The sequence below is a fragment of the Tupaia chinensis genome, unplaced genomic scaffold (genome assembly GCF_000334495.1).
Source record: "Tupaia chinensis unplaced genomic scaffold, TupChi_1.0 Scaffold000182_1, whole genome shotgun sequence".
Lineage (NCBI taxonomy): Eukaryota > Metazoa > Chordata > Mammalia > Scandentia > Tupaiidae > Tupaia > Tupaia belangeri.
In genome coordinates, this window is record NW_006159657.1 from 1,048,951 (window position 1) to 1,073,150 (window position 24,200).

General features: G+C 40.0%; 1 protein-coding gene across 2 annotated transcripts in view; it reads right to left on the bottom strand.

Moving 5' to 3' along the window:
- Positions 1-24,200, bottom strand: part of GRIN2A (glutamate ionotropic receptor NMDA type subunit 2A) — a 520,859-nt gene that overhangs the window by 169,622 nt on the left and 327,037 nt on the right. For both annotated transcript variants that reach the window (XM_006146507.1, XM_006146504.2), the window contains exon 5: positions 18,245-18,359. In XM_006146507.1, the coding sequence (XP_006146569.1) occupies positions 18,245-18,359 (115 nt within the window). The remainder of the gene's footprint in view (positions 1-18,244; positions 18,360-24,200) is intronic.

Here is a 24,200-nt window from a genome sequence, read left to right on the forward strand (position 1 = left end):
TTGCCTTGATAATTATAGTATTTAGTTTTCCACTTCTTTTCTGACTTATGACTACCTCCCTAATCTGGATCTCCATCCCTTGCTGGTTTCTGCAAAAGTTTCTCAACTGGTCTCCCTGCTTCAAGTAGTATTCTTCTTTAGCTCATCCTCTAAGCAGCACCCCAAGTCATCACCCTGAATATCTATGCTGATCTGATCATTCCAGTCTCCTACTTAAAGCCCTTTCATGGTTTCCCACTGCAGTTGGAGTGATGTCAAAATGCCTGACCATAGTCTAAATGACCCAGACCTTCCCCAGGCCTTTCTAGCTATTTGTATTTGTGCCAGGTTCATTTCTGACAACCAGCTCCCGGTTCTACTTTGTTCCCAAGTCAACTCAGGAACTACACAGAGTTAACCATAGGCTTCCCAGTACATTGAACTCCACTCTCTGTGCCAGGTTTCAGCACATGCTACTCACCTTACCCAGAAAACCCCTTTCTACTCTCCTCCTTAAACCTTCTTATTCATCCTTCAGAACTCTTATAGAGGGTTACTCTTCTGGAAAGCCATCCTTGACCCCACAAAATTGGGCAGATGATCTCCTCTTTGCCTACCCCATCAAGTGTGGTAAGTACCACATACTTCTCTGTCTGCCCTAGCAGGCTTATCAAGGGTGGAGACTGTTCTGTTTGCCTTTGTACCCTTCGCACGTAGCCTAGAGCCTCTGACATAATAGGTGTACAAATGCTTACAAAATGAGCATGTTCAGTAAATATACCGACATGACTTCCATCATTACTTTTCCCTCCCTGCAGTCAATTAACTGTACTTGTTCTCTTCTGGTAATAGGTCTGAAAAAATGTGAAATCATGAGTTGGTTAAACTTGAGCCTGAATACTCAGCTCATCTGCTCACCAGCTATTTATGAACTTGGCTAACTTTTCTTTTGAGCACCAGTTTTCTCATCTGTAAATGTTGTAATGGGAGTAATTACATCATATAATTCTTGTGAAAATTAAATAAAATCATTACTGCAGAGCCCTTCTTATACCATTTGTCATATAGCCAGAGCTTAACCAACATGGGGCATTTTGTTATGTACAGGGCTTGGAAGGATTACATCAGCTCACGCATGTGAACCATCCAGAGAGATGCCCACTAGAAGGCATTCCGGCAAGGAAGGACAAGGGTCCTTCCCACCTCCATTGTGCATGTCCTCATAATGTTAACTCCACACAGGAGAAAGCAAGGATTGTTTTTATCAACATCCCAGGTCCAGGGCTTGTATTCCACCATTACACTTAGGAAATGCTTTTGCCCTTTTCCCCCTGAGAGGAGAAAGATATGCTTTCCACTTAGTGCTCTCTATTTTAGATAGAGTTGATATTGCCTGTTAATATAATGCTGTGCACAGATAAGCAGGTTCTGCCCGAGCAGCCTGGTGTTATTTTAGCTCTACCAATAAATCCAAATGCCTGGCAATTATTTTCAACTCTATTTGTTAGTTGGAGGTTCTGCACAATGAATGCATGCCATTAATTTCACAACTATAAATGTAACCTAAGTTTTCTTGTATCCTTATGCCAAAAAGTATGAACGCATGCATATACTTGCCCATATACAACTGGCTAAGAAACCATATTGGAAAAAAATGAAATAGAGAAAAGAAATTAAAGACAGTAGACATGCTGGAAGAAGTACGAAAGCTAGAAAGCAGTGTGCCATTATGTAGATAATACAAAATTCCCCGAGTCTACACACACGGCTTCTTGTGTGTTACAAGTTACTGTTTAATATCCCATTTCTTTGACCTTCATGACAGGGTTTCAAAAACAGAAAAAGGGATATTATTATGATTTTTTAAGAATAAACTGATGTTCATTCAAGTAACTTGGCTCAGAAAGTACAGCAAATATGTTTTTAAAAACCAGAAGCAGTTTTCTGATTCCTGCCAAGGACTTGTTTAATTGTATGTGTTTCAATATTCATCCTGTGTGCGACTCAAAAGAAAACAAATGGACAGTGATTCTTGAGGATGTTTATCTTAAGACTTTGAACCCAGCTTCTCTGAGAAGAGAGAATGCTGCCAGTAGGTCTAGAAATCCACTCAAACGCAAAAATGAAAAACAAAAACCTGTTATTTAAAAATGTAGGTTTCAGGCCAATCCTGTGGCTTGGTGGTTAATGAAGCCAGGTCCCATCTGGCCTACCATGGTTCAAATCCCTGCCCCAGTGACTTGAAAAATAAGCTGGGCATGTGTGTATGCATGCCCCAAATCCTGACAGGGTGGGGAAATGGAGGATTGTAGTGTGACCATGGCCCACTGAAGAGAGCCTTTCTCCCTCTCCCTCTCTCTCTGTCTCTGTCTCTGTCTCTGTATCTCTCTGGTCAGCACATACACCCTCTGGCAATAAAAAACACACATCTAGATTTCCCTCTGTATGTATAATGGTTCCCAATTATTAAGCTCTCTCTAATATGTTTCCAGTCCTATACAAGATACCTTACATACCTCATTTATAACCCCACAAGCTATGTGACTGAGTGACCATGTTCCAATTAATTCACATTTCTGGTCCTCACTTTTCTCATCTATAAAATAAAACTAATTACAGTATCTACAGTTTAGGGTTGTGTTGAACACTAAATGTGATAATTTGTATAGTGTGCTTGGCGCAAGGCCCATGATGGAGCCAGAACTCAAGATGCCTGTTAGGCTTTTTGTTTTTATTATTAGGAATTATATGGGAAAACCAAACTTTGTGTGTTTTTCCATTTCAGTCCTCCACCTTCCACCTCACTACATAATTCTACCTGCACTGGAGAACTTTAACTGAGGAAGACAATAGGACTTAGTGAGCGAAGCATGGGCTTCAGAATTAGAAAAAAGGGGTTCAAAATCCTGCTTGGATTATTGACATCTAACTTATTTCTTAGTTTTCTTATGTATAAAATGGGGATAATAATAATGCCAACATCAGTTTTTTGTGTGAATTAAGAAAGATCATGCAGGGGCCAGAAGATGGCATGGTAGTTAAGACACTGCATTTCCACATGGTCAACCACGGTTTGAATCCCAGACATGGTGGCTTGAAAATCACACTGGGCATGTGTGCATGCATGCCAAAAATCCTGAGAGGAGAATGGAGGAGAAGGAATTGCAGTGTGGCTATCCACCCAGAGGGTGATTTTTCACTTTCCCTCTCTCTGTCTCTCTCTGCCAAGTACACACAGCCTATGGCAAAAATCTAAATGGTTAGAAAGAGAGAAAGAGAGAAAAAAAAAAAGAAAGAAAGAAAAAGAAAGGAAAAGAAACAAAGAAGGAGGAAGAGAAAGAAAGAAAGACAAAGCTCATGTATCTAAAGCTTTTTTTAGACTTAAAAGAAGCACTAAATAAATGGCAACTTTTGTATCTTCCCAGAGCCCCATAGGATGAGCATTATCATCAGCTTTATTTTACTGGTGAAGACACTGATTTTCTGAGAAGTATGAAGGACAGTTTTCCAGGGTTGGCCTGGGTCTCAGGACTAAGTGTTACCCATGACCAAACTCAACCCTATATATATGTATATATATTTTATCAAAACTCCTCTCTCCCCAAAATGGTTCAACTGTGAGGGGACTTCAGAATGTTTGTTTAAAAAATAAAATTGAAAATATGAGTTTATTTTGTGCAAAAAATATTTGAAATCTATGCATAGTTTCTTTATAATATGCATTTCCGTGTTAACTAGTGCAATCTCCCCAGAGTGGAGGTCTATATCACCAGCCCATCTGCTGACCATGATGCTATCCTCTCTTTGCATAGATTAGTCATTTATCTCTTAACATTGAGTTGGAATCTGGGACTCTTGATCAGACACACCCTAGTCTCCAACTTCCTCTCCATTGATATATAGGATGGCTTGATGGGTGTCTCATTCATATCTTTGAATCCTTATCCATTTTCAATGAGATGAAAGCCTCAGGTGTCACTTGGATGATGAAACTCGAATCCAGCTGTGTTGATTCCAATCACCAATGCAAATGTATATGGTTCTTGCAGAGGAATCTTAAACGTCTCTCCTCTTTGAATTTCAGTCTCCTCGACTGTTAAAAGGAACTAAATGTTCCTACTTTTCCTAGGTAAAGTAAGGTCGTCAGGATCTGATAGTCAAAACTGATTCTTGCCCTCTTTTCCTATCTTAGATGTGCCTGTCCTATTTTCTTCAAACATACTTTAATCGTAGAAAGAAAAGATATGTCATCAGCTATAATCTGCTGGCCCAGATAGAGACCCACACAGTGGGATCAACACCAAGGATCAGTGTTCTTCCAACTCAAATTGTTTGTTTCAACTTTAAAGTTAAACACTATATAAGAGAAACATTGGTTTCTTTGAGTTATTCTACAACTCCTTTCAAGGGAGTGAGTTGATTCTCTTGCCTTTTCCCAATTTCAGATTTTTTTCCTAATATGCAATTCCAATGGAGTCTTTTTTCACACTAAGAGAAACCAAGATGGTTCAACCCCTACTCTTTCCTTCTCCACAGGATCACTCAGTCTTTCTAATTTGCAAATTTTAGTTTGAATGGAAGGAACACAGACTCCAAGGACTTTACAGATATGATTGGGATGAGTTTTAACACAGGTTTTCAAAAGACAATGGCTAAATAACAAACCATATGGTGGAGTAATAAGGAATTAACAAGCAATTTACTGCAGGGGTGGGGACTAATTTGCATCTTCATATTTGCAGAAGAATGCTGATTGGCTTTGCACAAAAGGCAAGAGACTGATTGTGAGCTTGATTTGCATATAGCTCAGTGGGACGCTTTGAGCTGAGCTCAAGAAGAGATTCAGGGTTCAGCGGGGAATCTTGTACCTATAATACATCCTTCCTGCAAACACAGGGTGCATGTCCACTATGTCAGGATGGGGCAGGGGTAGGGGGGATTCCCAACACGGGTTTCCATAATTAAAGTTCTGACAACCTTCACTACTAATACACAAAATACTCCCATTTCTACCATATGGTGCCATAGGAAGAAGATGGACTCTGCAGTCTGACAGACCCAAGCTGGAATCTAGATGTTGCCACTTGCTTGCTCTGTAACCTCGGGGACGTCACCATGTCTCTCAGAGCCTCAGTCTCCTCATATGTAACTGGAAGGTCAGGGAAGGCTGACATTTAATACTCATCTTGAATGTCTACTAAAAGGGAATCAGTGTAATGAATAAAAAGCCTCTGGTTCATAATCAGGAAACAAAAGTTGTTATTCTTATTTTATAAAATATGGAGAACTATCTCCAGGTATCAGGTAGCCAATTCCCTTGTCTTCAGAGTCTAGAAAGCACAGGAAGTCCTCTACACTAGAGATCAACACTGGGGAGATGCAATTCCTTTCTGTCTCTGCTTCCCCCACTGGTCCAAGCCAGGCTCCAATGCCAAGAAAACAGGGTAGTGGGGAAGGGAGGGCGGCTTTTGCTGCCAATGGCACAGATGAGAAAACAAAACTGAAGTTACAGAAGGCAGCTGACATAGCCACTTGTAGCCAGAAGCAGATTGCCGGGGGGAGTACCTCACTGTTCTGTCTCTTTCCTCAGGGACGAATGTTATTCCTGACTGCACAACATGCAAGTGAGGAAATAACAGAAACCCACAGAGACAGGTGCAGACCACAAACCATTGAGGTCTGGTTGTCGTGGGTGGGGTGGAGAAGAAAGCCAGCTGCTTCTATCCACTTGAACTGCAAAGTGAAGAAACATAGCAAAGGCCCTTAAACGCTTGTGGTTCAGTTAATAGAATGGGGGAGAGGAACCTCCCCCTTTGGATAACTTTTCTTCATTCTTCAGGACTTGTGTCCTGTGTTAACTCTTTCAGGAAGCCTTTTCTCATCCCCTCCAAATACACCCAGGCTGGGGTAGATATCCCATAGTGCTCTATTCTCACCATGTCATCATTGACAGTCCATTTCTCTGACTCTCCCACTAGACTATGAGCCTTGGAAGACAGATATTATATTATATATCTCTGCTTTAATCTGTACCTATCACAGCTGTGGCACAGAGTAGGTGATCAATACATATTTGGTAAACAGATCAATAGATGAGTGAGTGGATTCAAGAGTGAGTCTTGACCCCATGGAGGGAAGGAAAATGGTTGGTCAGATGGTTTGATAGTTGGGAATATAGTTTATTAAGTGATCATAGGATAACTGGGTGAGTCAGTACATACATGACAAACAGTTCAATCACATCTGACAGTCATAGTTTGTAATTACTTTATCCTAAAAGGTAAGAGTGTATCCACTCAAAGGACTATATATTGCCATTCCTTCCCTCTACTCAACTTCCAAGGCAGGTACTACCTATGGGAATTTTCAAGTACTATAGACTTGGAACAAAACTTAAATTTAAATCCTTTCCAAGCTACTGATAAAAAAAATCACTGAATATCTCCATGTTTGAGCTACTCAAATATAAAATCAGAGAATATCACCTATGTCAAAGGGTTATCATGTGGCTAAAATGAAACAATAAAGAACAAAGACCATATTGTATGGTTGTGTATAGAGTAGGTACTCAACAAATCCTTACTATTTATTTTTATTTATATTTTATTCAGAGGATTACTAAAGCCAATTCCATTACTCTACTTACTTGCAAACTTATTTTAGAAATATTATATTTTTTTCCGAAATGTAAGCTCACTCGGAATCTCAATATAGCAATCAGATAAAGCTTTACCATCTCTGGTTGAAGCTAAATCCTGCTTCATTAATTTCTAATCTACCTAGAGACACTGTGGTAATCTAGATTCTGAACAGGAAAATAGGAAAAACTTTTCCTTAAAGCCCAGTGTTTGTTTATTCATGCTTTCTGTCTCTGTATCTTTCTCTGTCTCTCTCTCTGTGTCTCTCTCCATCTGTCCCCTTCCCTCTCCCTCTTCCAGAGATACTCACAGCTCCACAGCACAGATGATTTGAGGACCCTGTCAGAAAATCCAAATGGTTTTAATCTGTCTGTTCAGGAGTTCTAGAAATACTTCTGACTGAGCGGCTCTTTGAATAATTTACTCATCTGAGATCATTTAAATAATCTATTCACTCATTTTCATAATTGATGGCAATGGCAAACTATCAAGGGTGCAGCTTTTGTCTTGCATTTATACCATCTGTCGGCTTAATCCTGTCCCCATCACCCTCAGATAGCTTCCTTAACAAACTGGGTTTGTGAGTCAGATGGAATAGATATTCTATATATGAAACAGTTGGCTCTGGCTCTATAATACTGTTTAGGTTTAAATTTTGCCTTCACCAGTATATAACCTTGGGCAAGTCGTTCAATCCATGTAACTCCAATTTTTCTCCTATAACATGATGATTGTAATAATTATAATTGGAGTTGGCATTGTTCAATCATCTACTGTGTGCCTGTGTTCTAAGTACTTACTATATTGCTTTGTTTAATTGTCCTAATAATCTCATGAGGTAGGTATTATTATTACCTTCCTTATAGATATGAGAAAATTCAGAGAAAATTATGATACCTAAACAAGATAATGCATTTAAAACACTGTGTTGCTGGGATGGCCTGTAGCCTACTCGTTAAGGGAGCTGGATCCTACATGGCTGACAGCAGTTTGAATCCCACCCCCAGCAGCTTGGAAAACACTTCGGGTGCATGTGAGCACATGTCCAAAGCCAGAAAGAATGGAGAAATGGAGGAGAAGGTATTGCGGTATGACCATACCCCACTGGGAGATGCTTACTTCCTCCCTCTTACTTTATCTCTCCCTGATGAGAACATGTACCCTCAGGCAATTAAAGCAAACAAACACCAACAACAAAACAATAAAAACGAAGCACTGCATTGTGTCTGACCAATTACAGGTGTTCAACTAACAGTAGTCACTGCCATCAAGATCATCACATCCATCAACAGCATCATCCTCACTATCATCTTTATCATCAATATCCCTACCAATGCATGGTCCCATAAAGATTTATTTCCCACGAACTACATTTTTTTGTTTTAACTTGTGAAATTTAGTAAACTTTTAACAGAATGTTGCTTTGCAGGAGAGAAATTGGTTCAGTTACTGTTCTTTTTGGAGTAGGGTTGATGTTGCAACTGCAGGAAAAAAAGAGAAAATAGCACAAGACAGAAATGTGCATGCGCACACACATGCGTAAAGCAATTCTGTGGCTTTGTCAGCTGGATGTGCTAATTTGCTAGAGACCTACTATATTTTCCCCACTGTGACCTGACATATTGTACCGTGTGGGTATTTAAAATAGTTATTATGCATGGCTCCAGGGAAGTCAGATGATAATTTAAAATCTTTGGTAATGGCGTAAATTTCCTTCTCTATGGCTCACGTTTGACAAGCTTAATGGTCATTATATAAGGAAACAAATTAAATTTCACAGACTTTGCTAAGGTTGGTGATAATACCAAACCCATTTTACAAAAGGGCACTCAACTTTATATACAAATTTGGAAAAAGAAAGGAAAGAAGGAAAGGGTAGGAAAGAATAAGAGAGGGAAGAAAGAGAAAATGGTGTCAAAAACAAACATGACAATTTTCTTTTAGAAATATCTAATATAGAGGGACCAACAGTTAGCGTAATGGCTATGTTGCTCAACTCCCATGTAGTCGACTATAGTTTGAGTCCCGGACCTGGTGGCTTAATCTCACGCTAGGCACATGTGCATGCATGCCCAAGATCCTGAGAGGAGAATGGAGGAGAAGGGATTGTGGCGTGGCCATCCCCCCTGAGGGATAATTTCTTGCTTTCTATGTCTGTGTCTCTCTCTTTGTTTCTGGTGAGTGCACATGCCCTATAGCAAAACCTCTCCAAAAAAATAAATAAATAAATAAAAGAGAAATATCTAATATGGAAACACAAAACACAGACCCACATTAAAGAAAAAAATAACTGACAATCTGATTCCAATCATGCATGTCTCAGAAAAAAATTCCAGTCAAGTCAATGCTGTGAGCATTCTTTTTTTTTTTTTTTTTTCCTTGAGGGTGCATGTGCTCATCAGAGGGAAAAGGAGAAAGCATTCTCATACGGCATGGTCATGCCACAATCCCTTCTCCTTCATTTCTCCATCCTTTTAGGATTATGGCCACGCATGCACAAACACCCAGAGTGTTCTTCAGCTTCCAGGACTGTGATTTAAACTGCATATTTGCCCATAAGTCTCTCTCTCTCTCTTTTTTTTTTTGTTTTTGGAGAGGTTTTTGCTATAGGGCTCATGCACTCGCCAGAGAGACCGAGAGAGAGAGAGAGACAGAAAGTGAGAAATCACCTCCCAGGAGCCATGGCCAAGCTGCAATTCCTTTTCCTCCATTCTCCTCTCAGAATCTTGGGCACACACGCACGCACATGCACCTGGCATGAGTTTAAGCCACCAGGTCTGGGAATCGAACCACAGTTGACTACATGGGCGACCAGCGACATAGCCAATACACTAACTGTTAGTCTCGTGTCTCTTACTCACTAGGCAAAGGGGCAAGCCCTGATGCTATGAGCTTTTACTTCTGTTCTGGCAACTTATCTCAGATTCCACTGCTAATGTTTTTCCTCATACCTTCATTCCCTCTAAAACATGCCACTTAAATATCCTCTTAGAAAATTTCCCAAAGATTCCCAAACACTGTTTTCTTTCTAAAGAAACAGTCTAATTCACACCTAAGAGTGCAAGCTATTGTGGGTCAATACCCTGACTTCACAACTCACTGGCTTTGACTCTGAGCAAGTTATTGAATTCCCTGGGACTCTTGCCCTACATTTGTAAAAGATGGTAATAGTAGTATTTGTGGCACAATATTGATACCATGATTAGAAGAACACCTAACACGCTGCCTGGCACATGGTAAATGCTAGCTAGCAGTGATAGCAATGACTATAATTCTTATTCTGTCCTCTCATCTCAAGCTCTGCAGCAGCACTCTAAGGTTACTGAATAAAGTCTTTTAGTCTATGATTTATATTCCAACATGGTCCTTCATTTTCATAATTTCCTTTCAGACATTTGGCACTGGTTTTCAACTATCATGTAACAAAGCACCTCAAACATACTGCTTGAAACAACACCCACTTATGACCTCACAGTTCTGTCAGTCAGAGGCCCTAGCAGGCTGAGCTGGGCTCTCTGCTCGGAGTGTCACATGGCTGGGCTTATATCTGAAAGATCTGGGAAGAATCCACTTCTGAACTCAGTCAGCTGATTTGCCAAATACAGTTCCTTGAAGTTGTATGACTGAGGTCCCTACTTCCTTCCTGGCTGTCAGTCAGGGACTGATCTCTACCTTCCGTGTTATGTGGCCCTCTCTATCCTCAAATCCAGAAGTCAGACAAACCCTGATGCTTCAAATCTCTCCTCTGTTACCTGCTGCAGAAAACTCTAGCTTTAAAAGGCTTGTGTGGTTAGCTGGGGCCCACCCCATTAGTCTCTCTTTTCAGTAACTCACAGACAACTGAAAATTTCCCCTTGTTGAGTAATGTATCATCAGCATGGGAGTGATGGCTCAAATTTACGATTCCCGGGAAGAAGCTTACAGAAGGGTGGGAGTCATTGGAGTCCTTCCTTAGAATCCTGCCTACCATGCAGTCCACATTCCAGGCTGATTGGACTCTTCTCCAAATTGGTCTTGAGCACTCTCGCCTCTGAGCTTTGGCATGCCATTTTCCTGTTGCATGGGCTGGTCTTCATAGATGGGTTCAGAAGATCAAATCTTGCTTATTTTCTGAGGTCTTCTGTATAGATGCCCTCCACTCTTCTGCCTGTACATGAAGTAACTTTCCCTAAATATCCTGGAGTCTCGTCAGAATATCTGTGGCTAACCTCCTGCTGCCCTGTCATTAAGAGGATCTCTTAATGCCCTGTCAGATTCTAAGTGTCTTAAAGACCAGCCATCTTATCTATTTTGCAGCCTTCAACTATGATTCACACATAGTAGGAGCTCAAAAAATCTTCTTCAACAGAATAAAAAGTGTGAATAAATAAAGGCAACACACTCAAAATGCAATCTTCTCTATTTATGGGGAAAGACCTAACTAAAGTAGTCATTTAATGTAATATTTATTGAGGACAAACTTGGTGATAAGCACTCCATCCACAGACAGCATTTTATTCAGCCTGTGACTGTCTCATTTTCCAAAAATTTCAGAGTGCAACGAGATTCCATCTTTCTCTGCTTTTTCCCTACCATTTCTTTTCAGCATTGCTACCAAGCAGTGTATTCTAAAGAAAAAAAGAGGCACAGACTAAGAAGCAAAACATCTTGATAATGGGACAACCTACATGAAACCATTTCGGAGCTACAAAGGGTTAGCCAGTGCCCCAAAGCTACAGTTCTACATCTTTAACAGGCATGACATTCACCAGGAAAGCTCATTCAAAATGTAGGTTCAGAAGCATAAATTATTATTCTATAGGTTTAAGGTAGGGCTAAGTCTTTTGCATCTTTGCCAAGCTGATTCTGACATAGGTAAATTAAGGAACCACACTTGTAAAACGATTACACTAAAAGACACTCCTGATTTTGAGAAGTTCATTTAAAAAAAAAACAAAAAGTCTTTCCAATAATCTCTCATCAATTCTACAAATACTTATTGAGCCTCTACTACTGAATACCAGAGCTGCAATGGTACAGGAAAAACTGAAAATAAACATGGTGTGCTTTCAGCACTCACCATAGCCAGAATTCATTACTTCACAGCAGGCTGCTAGTCTCTTTCTAAGTAAAGAGGCTTAATACGTTTTGACCACATGGAGGATGTATAAACAATGCACTTCGAATTTAGCAAGCCACCGAATTGTTCCATCAATTGCAATTTCCTGATGCCCTCGCAATTACAATTTCCCTCCACAATTTCTTTTGCACAATCTTCATTGAAATATGTATGTGCAGAAGCCAAGTACAATGTTTGCACAAATACTTAAATCACTTGGCAGGATGAACTGTTTTGCAGACTACCAATGTTGCACACGCACGCATGTGCACACTAAAAACATGCATGTTCTCTTGAGTTCTTGAGACTCATTGGACCATTCTAGGTTAAATGTGGTAATAGTGGGTAGTGGTGGAAAGAGATGGCAAGGAGGGAAAAGTAAAATGAAATGACTTAGAAGGGAAGGACTGGACCTGGTGGCTTGAGAAACACTCCCAGTATGTCCACATGCATGCCCAAATCCCAGAAGAGAATGGAGGAGAAGGGATTGTGACATGACCTCCATGGGGGGTGCTTTCTCACTTTCTCTCTCTCTCTCAAATATGTTAGCAAACAATTATAAAGTAAGCTGTTTATACTCTTTTTTTTTTTAATTGCCAGAGGGTAAGTGTGCTTGCCAGGGGGATGGAGAGAGAGAGAAAGAGAAAAAGAGAGAGAGAAAACCCTGTAATGAGGCATGGTCACTCCTCAACCCTCTTTCCTCCATCCCTCCTTCCCATCAGGACTTTGGAAACACATGCACACATACCCAACACATTTTTCAGGCCTCCAGGCTTGGATTTAAATTGTGGTCGGCCCACATGAGAGCCAGCTCCCAATACATGGTACCTAACCACTGTGCTACTGGGTCAGCCTCTGTTCGTACTCTTAAGAGTTACTATATGGGTCTAAAATAATGAACTGAAAAGGATCGAATACACTTCAGGCTAGCCAGATGTGGAGTCAATAGAAAGGGTGTCCTTGGCAAAGAGGGAAAAATGATTAAAAGGACAAAAACATCAGGGAGTTGAGCATGAACAGATGGCAACTGAATATGAGGGTCTGGGAATATTGGAAGAATATGCATGAGCCTTCCATGCTGGCACCCAGGAGAACAAGAGTCTTTGAGGAAGGAAGATGTTGAGTTTGGCTTTGTATAAGATGAGGTTGGGTGTCAGTGGGCCATCCACGTGGGAGTATTCTGCAGGAAAGTCTAGGGATGAGGAAACAAATCTGGGCAAGGGGGAGGGGAGACTGGAAAGTACTTCTGTGCAGAAAGCACCTGAAACTAAGGGCAGTAAAGAGAATGCAAACAGGGTGGTGAGAATGTAGAGAGAATGGGTTCATCAGAGTGAGGGGAGTGGGACACTTCCTTCAGGAAGTTATAATGCAGTAAGAGGCTTCTCTATGTCTTCCAGGGCCTCGCTATGACCTTTAATTAGATTTCCTCTAGAAAATAAAATGCCTGTTCTATTTAATATTTATGTGCTTTGTTCTATTTATATTTGAAGTCAAACTTCAAAACAGTTTTAAAAATCTTTCTTTAAATCTCTCTCTATATGTGTGTGTATATATATATATATCTTTCTATATATATGTGTGTGTGTATACACATATATATATATGTGTGTGTGTATACACATATCCCTTTAAATCTAGTCTGGAATATGTTAATTACCTTGATTTCACTTTTCCACAATATAAAAATATCATGGCGTACACTTTTCCACAATATACAAATATATCAAACTATCATGGTCTACACCATAAATATATACAATTTTTATTTGTTAATTTAAAAAACAAATTTAAAAAGCTAGTCTGTGTTTTCTATAGGTGTGTGCATGCATATGCACACATATATCTTCATTTTAAAGCCATTATAGGCCTAAGATGGTAAAAATAAAATTATTCTAAAAATAATATTTTTCAGGTAGTTAATAAGTAAGTAGTTCAATGTGGAAAAATCCAAAATATCATTCAAGCAGCTTTAATGCTCCTGTCCTCATGAAGACCTTCCCCAAATGACCAGACCAAGTTCAGCCCTCTCTCCCACATGTCCTGTGGACCCTCCTCTAGCCAGGAAAACACATATCATGTTGTAGAAGTAATGGTTTAGTTACCAGCTACTGGAGGAGAGGGAAGGTTTCCTATTCATCCTTGCGGCAGCCCTGGTGCCTAATGGACTGTTGGCTATAAAGCTGGCACACAGGGGGTGCTGGCTCGACTGGCCTAGCATGCTAATTGGCTGGCATCCAGGGTATTGTTTTCAAGCATCTCTGGGAAGCCATGGCCCCACCAAGCTCCAAAGGCACAGCAAAATCATTGGGAAAAAAAAAAGAGAGAGAGAGAGAGAGAGACAAAAGGCATGGAGATCTCAATCTGTAAGAGAAAGCTTGCTCAGTTCCTTGCTCTTTTTTTTTTTTGGAGAGGTTTTTGCTACAGGGCGCGTGCGCTCGCCAGACAGAGAGAGAGACAGAGAGACAGAAAGCGAGAAATCACCCCCCAGGGGGGATGGCCACGCCTCAATCCCTTCTCCTCCAGTCTCCTCTTGGGATCTTGGGCACGCACGCACACGTGCCCGGCGTGAGTTTTAAGCCACCAGGTCCAGGACGCGAACGGCAGTCGACTACATGGGAGTCCAGCGACATAGCCATTACGCTAACTGCTGGTCCCAAGTTCCTTGCTCTGTCTGTGGCACACAGCCAGGCATGATCCACGGCATCGGTGTAATCCACACCAGCCACACACAATGGCCCAGCACCAAGCAAAGACCCCTCTGAGGACTTGTCATGTTTTCTGAGACACCCTCATTACATGCTGCTGCTTACAATGACGCCACTGGGTAACCCCAGAGATGAAAAGAAATCACTCTGAGTCCCAGAATAACAACTCTCTCTTTGGCAGTCCTTCCCCTCTGCTGACCTGCTATACCAGCGTGGAGTGCTGGGGGCAGCTTTAAGAACAGCATGACTGGTATTTACCTGCTCCATCAGCTTCCTCTTTCTTCGAAACAAAAGCACAAGGAGTGAGTTCTGAAGCACTGGAGCCCCTGAGTGCCAAGAGAATACAGCAACTACAGGAAAATTTGTGCATTCTAAGCTCAACTCGGCAGCAATTCCCCAAGCTGCCTTTGTTGGGAAAATGCAGTATTTCTACAGGAAATACTGTAGAAATACTAATGCCTACTAAAAGGCATTTCTGTATCTGGAAATGGAATATGGCAAGGGCAACCTTTTTTATCCCATGTGATAGCACCTGCCCCCCAGTGGCCTCCTTGTAAACTGGCTCCCTGGCAAATGAGCTAGACCTGAAGGCAGCTTGGAAAATTCACAGATAAGAACCAAGCCTGGCCCAGAACAGGTTAAATCCAACCAGGGAGAATCATTTTACATTTCCAAATGTGATCCTCAGATTGTATAACATCAAAAGATTGAAAAATAACCGCCAAACCCAACAGCATATAGCAGAAAGGCCCGAATTCTCTACCTCTTATTACTGATAAGAAAAAAATGACGTGTGTTTTGGCTTTGCATTAAGAGGAGAGAAACATCAAGGCTTGAAGGATGGATAAAAGGAGGTGGGGATACAGGAAAGCATTACAGATTTGTTTAAAAGAAGAAATAAAACAGCATGTTCAAAGTTCTTGATACATAAAGGAACCCAGCACACTCATGGACTTGTGATATATTGAAATAGTGGGCGCTAGAATATATGAGAAGGGAAGAGAAGAGGCAAAAACTAGAGACAGTTAACTAAAAATTAATGCTTTCTTCAAGCATGACATAAAGATGTGGGCTGCCATCCCACTTTATCTCCTCCATACACACCCTAGAACTGAAGTTCCTTGAGTAAAGAAATTAGTTTTTCTCTTGTTCACCGATAAATCCCAAGCACTGAAAATAGTGACTGGGACATAGACAACACTAAATAAATATTTGTTAAATAAATTAATGAATAAATAAAATAGTCAGTGTGTTGGCAGATGACCCAAAGAAAAAATAAAATAAGAGATCAATAAACAATGGATATTGTTAATATAATCAGTATGCATATCTTGGGTTAAATATAATTGCTCAATAAACATTGTTAGTTGTGCTAGGTATTCCAATATAAAAGAATTAATTTTTTATGAAGTTGGATTATAATAACTATTGAAATACTTTTATAGATTAGCATATTTACTTCTTAAAGTTTTGATAGAATTCACAGTGAAGCCATCTAGGCTAAGAGTTTTTCTCTTCTTTTTTTTTTAATAGAAAGGTTTGGAGTTACACATTTAATTTCTTAGCAATTATTGAACTATTTGAATTATCTATTTCTCATATCAATTTTTCAAAATTGTGTTTCATCAAGGAATTTCCCCATTTTTTTTACATTGTCATGTTTGTTGGCTTAAATTTTTCATAGTATTATTTTTTATCCTTTTATATGCTTATAAAATCTTTAATGTCTATGCTGATATAACCTGCAGTTTTAACATTGGTCGTTTTTGTTTTCTTTCTTTTATGTGACCATTCTTGCTCAAATTATAGAGTTTGTTAATCTTTTCAAAGAACTAGCTTTTGCTTCATTTATTTTCTTTGTAGTTCATTTTCTGCTGTGTCAACTTGTATAATTTTTTCTTCTGCTTCATTTTGGTTTACTCTTCTTATTCTATTTTTTGAATGTAGAAATTTAAATTAGTGACTTTATACTTTGCTTGTCTTTTAAAATTATATAAGCACTTAAATCTATACACTTCGCATATCTTCAACTTTATCCTTCAAGTTTTATTATGTCCTATTGCCATTATCATTTTATCAAAAATATTTTCTAATACTTTTCTGATTTCTTTTTTTGACCCATAGGTTATTTAGAAATGTGTTGTATTTTCCAAAATTTGGAAACTTTTTAGATATATTTTATTATTATTTTAATTTTTATTTTTATGTTGGCATGGTCAAAGAACCCATTCTGTATTATTTCAGTACTTCTAAATATATCAAAATCCTTTTTGAGAGAGATTTTTGCTATAGGGAACTCCTTAGAGAGATGGAACGAGAGAAAGTGAGAAATCACCCCACAGGGGCTGGCCATGCCACAGTCCCTTCTCTCACACTCACCTCTCCTCTTTATTTTAGGCACACATGCACATGTACCCAGCATGATTTTCAAGCCTCCAAGTCTGGAACACAAACCATGGTCAGCCATGTGGAAGTCTACACCTTAACCGCTATGCAACCTGCTGGCCCCTTAGATTTTTATTATACTCCTAAATATAGTCTACTTTTGTGAATATCTTGTGTGTCCTTGAAGGAATATGTTATTTGTACCTGTTGGATATAGTGTGCAAAATCTTCCTAACCTTCCTCTTCACCTCTCTCTCTCTTCTAAGAATCTATCAGTGTCTCTCCAAACTCAATGCCTCTGTGTGCACAGTATTCTCTCTTGATCCCAATTAATTATATTATGACCTCCATACCGCATCCCCACACACAGTATCTTCTTCCCCTTGGGGGTCTCTCAGGCCTACTTCTGATGTGCGAAGTGAAGATAAATCTCAACATACTGAAGTAGTTTAGAGTTCAGAAAAAAACTAGGTAATGATATAGATTCCTTTTTGGTGTCTCTTATTGCAATTTTATGTGACATTGTAGTGACTAAGAGTTGAATTAATGGGGTGGGGGTGGAGTGCAACTTGTCATTCGTATGTATGAGATCATCTGTAAATTCCCCCTGAGATGTATCCTCTCTGACTCAGGACATGGCTTGTGTGGTATGTGAGACATTTTTTCCTTTCTTTGCACACTGATTTTTTTCCCCAAAATTTTCAGTAGTTAATAGGTATGTACCAGAAAATGTGCTTTGTAAGAAATATAACCTCGTTCTCCAACCTATGACTTATGTAAGTGTTACATTTAAACCTTGAAAATCAATTTATTTAAAGTTAAAGACTAAGTAAATGAAAATGCAAGGGCTTTGTGCATATGGCAAAATGATGACTATAGTACATAATTATGAGGCTCAGGCAAATGGGGTGGCCATTGCTAAACAGTCAACATCTGCTACTGCAAAGGTGCAAGTCAACTTCACTGGCTTTAAATGATACGACTTCCAAAGACTTGTCCTCCTAGGATGTGAGAACCAACAGAGAAAACAGCATACTGTTACCACTGGTAACCCAGAGAACACACCCCAACTGTATCTTACAGTATTGACTTTGCGTTGTTCCAAGAAAGGCCTGCCCTTGGCCATGGGTTGGGATCTGGAGCAGCTCAATAGAAGATGTCTTTGGAACAGGAATAATTTTTAAAATTTATTATTATCAATATTCAGTTTGACTAGAGAGAGACACAGGGAGAGAGAGAGAAAGTCAGAAAACAAGTCTCCAGGTTCAAGATTTGAACCATAGTCAGTCATCTGGGAGTCCAGCTTCTTAATCACCATGCCATCTTGTGACCCCAAACAGGAATAAGTTGAGCCCTTTTGTTCCCCATGTTTTCACACACACACACACACACACACACACACACACACACACACATTTAGCACACAGAAAGATGCTTACCTTTTCCCATTCTCTATCCTTGTTCAGCACAATCACCACCAACCTGGGGTGCACTTGATAGCCTTCCTCAGTGAAGGACAAGTCTTTGCCATCCCATGTTACATTGACCATAAATCTAGAGAGGGTAAGAGAAACAGACAAATTTTTAGGAAGAATTAAAGGAGTACCAAATAAATCAGTGAATGCCACCATCAGTACAACACTGAAAAAGTATACATTTACAATGCTATTACCATTCGTCCTGAGCAGCCGCTGTCAGTGGAGGGATGCATACACATGTGGTCCATCATAAATAAGGAAAACAACACAGAATCCCCACTCCTATATAGGCATTAGTACTTGACTGTAATTAGCACTTGGAATGAGACTTTTTGTTATAGCTTTTTTTGTATCTTTTTTCCAACTTCTTCAGAGGGTCTGTGCACTCACCAGTGAGAGAGAGGGAAGAAGAGAGAGAGAGAGAGAAAGAGAGAGGAAGTCTTCTCCTGCATGGTCATACTGCAATCCCTTCTCCTTCATTTCTTCCTCCTTTTGGGATTTTAGGCACACATATATATACATCTGGTATACTTTTTAAGCTTCTGGGTCTGAGACTTGAACCACATAGTCAGCCCTGTGGGATTCAACCACTTTAACCACCATGCCATAGGCTTGCCCAAGTCTACTATGCCTTAACAAATTGACTTATTGAAGAAAACTTCTTGCTCATAAATCACATGATATTGAACTTTGAAGAAAAGATATCTCATCCATTCATTATCATTGAAGTAACACTTATTAAGCATTTGTTACATGTCAGTACTTATCTAGTTGGTTGGATGTAAATAAGAAAACACAGGTAATCCCTCCCCTCATGAAGTTTACAGTCTAAGGGAGAGGATGAGAACAGGTATTCATTGCTCAATTGCAGACCTATGACAAGTGCTACAGTAGATAAGGCAGGTATGTTATATGAAAGTAAAGAGTCAGCCAAGACTGTAAAAGAGCAACTAGACATGAAGGCCAAGTCAAGGTTAACCAGTTAGAAACAATACAAGTAGGGGCTGGCAGATGGCATGGTGGTTAGGGATACTAGACTCCCACATGGCCAACCATGGTTCAAGTCCCAGACCTGGCACAGCTTGCTTTCTCTCTCTCTCTCTCTCTCTCTCTCTCTCTCTCTCTCTCTCTCTCTCTTGCTCTTGCTCTGTCCCTCTCCAGCCAAATTAAAATAAGTAAATAAATAGTCACATAAAATAATTCCTTAAAAAAAAAAAGAGCACAAGTAGGCAAAAGGAGGATGTGCAAAGCCCCTGTGGTGACATGTATGGGAGACTGAATGCAGATCAGTGAGGCTGGAATAGAAAGAGACAAGGAGATGTGAGATTAGGTGAGGCTGAGCAGATAAACAGGGGCAGACAGCGTAGAGTTTCGTAAGTCATATTATATTTTGCCTTTGTGCTAAAACAATGATAAGATAGAAGGGTTTTAATCAAGGAAATAACTTAATCAGGCTTATGTTTTATACCATCACTTGAAGATTCTGTGGAATGAATTGAAGGGAGACCAGAGTACATGCAAAGGGACTAGGCGCGGTGTCCCTCTCAAGGTAAAAGGTAATGGTGACTTTGGTCAAGGCCAAAGAAGACAGCAAGATGAAAGAGAAGGAAGAGCAGGACAAGTGGAGAGATACTTAGCAGGTAATTAGTGATGAATTAAATGTGAGGGTGAGGGAGAGTGGCACTATGGATGATTCTTCATATCTCATATAGCATCCTCACAGTTTTCTTCTGTTTTATTTGCTGGAAGGTGTGTGCACTCACCAGAGAGAGATAGAAAGGAGTAAGCCACCCTCAATGAGGTGTGGTTATGCTACAATGCCCTCTCCTCCATATCTCCATCCTGTCAGGATTCTGGGTTCACATGCACACATATTCGGCATGTTTTTCTTTTCTTTTTCCTTTTTTTTCTTTTTTTGCTATAGGGTGCGTGCGCTCGCCAGACAGAGAAAGACAGAGAGATAGAAACCAAGAAATCAACCCCCAGGGGGGATGGCCAAGCCGCAATCCCTTCTCCTCCAGTCTCCTCTTGGTATCTTGGGCACGCACGCACTCGCGCCCAGCGTGAGTTTTAAGCCACCAGGTCCAGGACGTGAACAGTGGTCAACTACGTGGGAGTCCAGTGACATAGCCATTACGCTAACTGCTGGTCCCTACTCGGCATGTTTTTCAAGTCACCAGGGCCAGAACTCCAGAACTCAAACTGTGGTCAGTTATGTGGGATCTAGCTCCTTTAAGCACTAGGCCATGAGGCCAGCCCCATGTAGCCAAATTTTGGCTTGGATGGTTTCACCAAAGATGACATTAGTTTGCCTTATAACTCTCCCCCCCTCCCCCGACACCTCAAAGTCACCTTGTTTGGGGTCAAACCAAACTCAGGTTAGGAACTAAGGCAGAGTTCATCTCTCAGCATTTGGTTGAAGGTTCCCAAATGTCTTTGTATAGTGAAAAAATTGTGACGTTATCCAAGATATCCAAGAAAACATGACAGTGGCTGCTTAGTAAATGTAGTATGTTAGACTGAAATATTCAAAGACATCCCCCAAAAGACTAGGTATCTCAAAGCCATAAAGGTGCTTACGTTGTATTACCTTAATACTAACAGCAGTTGAACAACATTAAAAATTAAAGAGGAGCAGTAGGCTCCAAAAAATTCCAAAAAGAGATTTGTGTAATGGGCCACATGTTCATCCTTGGCTTACCAATGGTGCAGAAGAGTCTGACCACATTGTATGGGGAGACTTGCATTTCTGAGGACAAGGTAAAGAAGTTAAGAAAAAGACAAAAAACAAACATACAAAAAGTCACAAGTATTATGTATCCACAGAATGGACTAATTGGGTCATAAATCATGTTTTTGAAGATAAGTTAATTATACAGAGAAAATGTTTACTATTTAAACAATCAGAAAAAAAATGATAAAAACAAACCTTATCTATCCATTGGAAGGAATACAGGGAGTTTTATTTGTGTGTGTGTGTGTATTTCTGTAGTCTCCAAATTTTCTTTAATCAAATACTTTCACAAGCAGAAAAATAAAACACTGCTATTCTAGAACGAGCAAAGATTAATCACTATTCTCTATAGTGAATTTACGGTATCTCTGATCATTTCCTAAAAATGATTCTTGATTCAACAACTATTTACTATATACCTCTTCTATGTCAGACAGATGACTCCTATACATATAGAAATAAGAATCGCAGTGTTTGTTTGTCCTTTTACCCAAGTCTTACAATTCTATAACCTGGACACACAGACAATGACAACACCTAGATTGTCCTTTAGGCCCTGATGGAGATCCCAGAGGAAGAGCCCTAACTCAACCTGAGGACTTTATTTTATTTATTTATTTGTTTAGAGATTTTTGTTCTAAGGTGCAGGCACAGGCCAGAGACACCGAGAGAGACACCGAGAAAGAGAAAGTGAGAAATCACCCCCACGTGGGGGATGGCCATACTGCAGCCCCTCCTCTTCCATTCTCCTTTTGGGATTTTGGGCATGCATGCACACACGCCCAGCATGAGTTTCAAGTCACTGGGTCCAGGACTCCAATCACCCTCTGCCATGTGAGAGTCCAGTGCCACAATCACTATGCCACCTGCTGGCCTCCAACTTGAGGACTTTAAAAAGGGCTTCCTGAGGAACCTTGAAAGATGGAGGGGGTGGGAGAGGTGGAAGAAAGCATTCGTAACAGAAAGTTGATCTTCAGTAAAGAAGCGTCAGCAAAGGTAGTGACACATGCTAGGGGAAGCAGAAAACAGCTCAGCAAGGCTGACGGTTATGTAATGTGTGATGGGCTGAGACTGGAAAGGATACCTGAAACCAGATCAGAGGAGACTTTCTATGGCAAGCTAACAAACAGCTCTGGATTTTGTTCAGAAGGACATAGGGATCCATTTTAAGTAGAGGAGTGATGCACTCGAATTTGCTGCCAATGAAAGCACAAGTAAAAATGCTTCTCTGCATTTGAAGAGAACTTCAGCATTTTGCTAATGGCTCAAAAACCATTCATTATATAGACAATTGAAACTGATTTTTTTTTCTTGTTCCTTTGATGCTTCCTGGCTGGAGTTTGATGAGCTAAATGGACATGGTCCAAATAGGCACATCTAAGGAATGATCCATTCCACATCTCCTTACTGAGACTCTTGAGAAGACATTTACATATACTGGAGTTTAGAGAACTGAACTTTGGTTAAATTCTTTATTATCAGTATGATTTCAAAGAAACTGATTGGGGCCTAATTTAAGCTGTTTTTATTTCTTAAGCTGACATTTTGGATTTGTTCTCTATGGTTATTTTTAGCCCTGCTACATTGCTTACATACTGTTGGAACTCAGATAATGCTTGGTGGCTAAGTATGTTGACAGATAACCACTGGGCATGCCATTTATCCATCAATACTTCATCCATGTATCTATTCATCCATCCATCATTATATTAGTCATTTATATATCTGCCCATCCATATATCTATCCATCTGTCCATCCTTCAAAATATCCATCCATTCATCCAGCTATATATTCACTATTACCCATCCACCTATTCATCAATATATTCAGGTATCTATACCCCTATCCATCAATATATTTATTCATGCATCTATCAATATATATACACACACACAATTGCCCACACATACATCTATTCATTAATATAATCATCAACACATTAATCCATCCTCCCATCTAATAAACATATTTGCATGCCTACTATGTGCCACAACTTGTGTCAAGAAATACGCAAGGAACATCATACCAAAGTAACCAAACACTTCAGTTTTCAAGGTTGAGGAGAGAAATACACACAATTGCAATAAACAATAATGAGTGTCAGCAGGTGGCATGGTGGTAAAATGCTGGACTCCCACATGGCCAACCATGGTACAAGTCCTGGACCTGGCAGCTGGCTTTCTCACTTTCCCTCTCTCTCTGTCTTTTCCTCTGTCTCTCTCTGGTGAGTACATGTGCTCTATAGCAAAATTAAATAATAATAATTAATGAAATTTAATAAATAATTCTCAAAAAAGAATAAGGGTAAAAATAGAGATGTGTAGTAAGCTTATAGAAAAGAGCATAAGGAATCGAATGGTCAGTTCTATTGTGACTCAGGGCCGGACTCAAGAGATAAAGTGAAAGATGTTTGGGTTGTGCTGGGTTGTCAGGTGAGTGGCAGGTAAAAAGGGAAAAAACACATTGCATGGAAGAAACTGTGAAGTCAAGGGAAGAGAGCCATGAAATATCATGACATGCTCAATGAGTATAATCAGCTCAGAGTGGTAGGGATGTGAGGAGCATGTGGGAAGTATGTGGGGGAGAAGCTAGAGAAAGAAGCGGGAGTCAGGTAAGTAAATACCGTACAGGTTACACTCTAGGGTTTGCACTTCATTATGTTTCTGAGGGTGGCCTTGAAGAGCAAGTTTTCAAAGCAGGCAGGTGAATAGATGATGTTTTACACCAATCAAGGCAAGAAATAGGTCAAAGTTGGAGTAAAGAAATAGAGCAAATGGGCAAGCAACACCAGTGGAACACACAACTTATGGAATTTCAATTAAAAAATTCAGAGACCATCAGTAGCCTTTACCTGAGCTAGTAGGAAATCGGTTCCCCAGGCAAGCTGTATCTGCTGTCCTAAATACATAGTTAGGTCAGCCAATTCCTTTAGGTATTTCTTACTGAAGCCAATAAGACCTCAAAACCAAACTTCACTTATCCAACACTTTGGGTGAATGAAGTTCAGGTTGAATCTAATTCCCCAGAAGTTGGTGAAAATGAAAAATGTAGTAAATTACCAAGAGGTTTGAAAATATCCCATTTGTTATCTATTTGGAAAAGGTAGACCAAGGAACCAATGTTTTGGTTTGGTACAGACATGTGGCCCTCAGGGGAGCTACTCACAGGCCACGTTACATGAA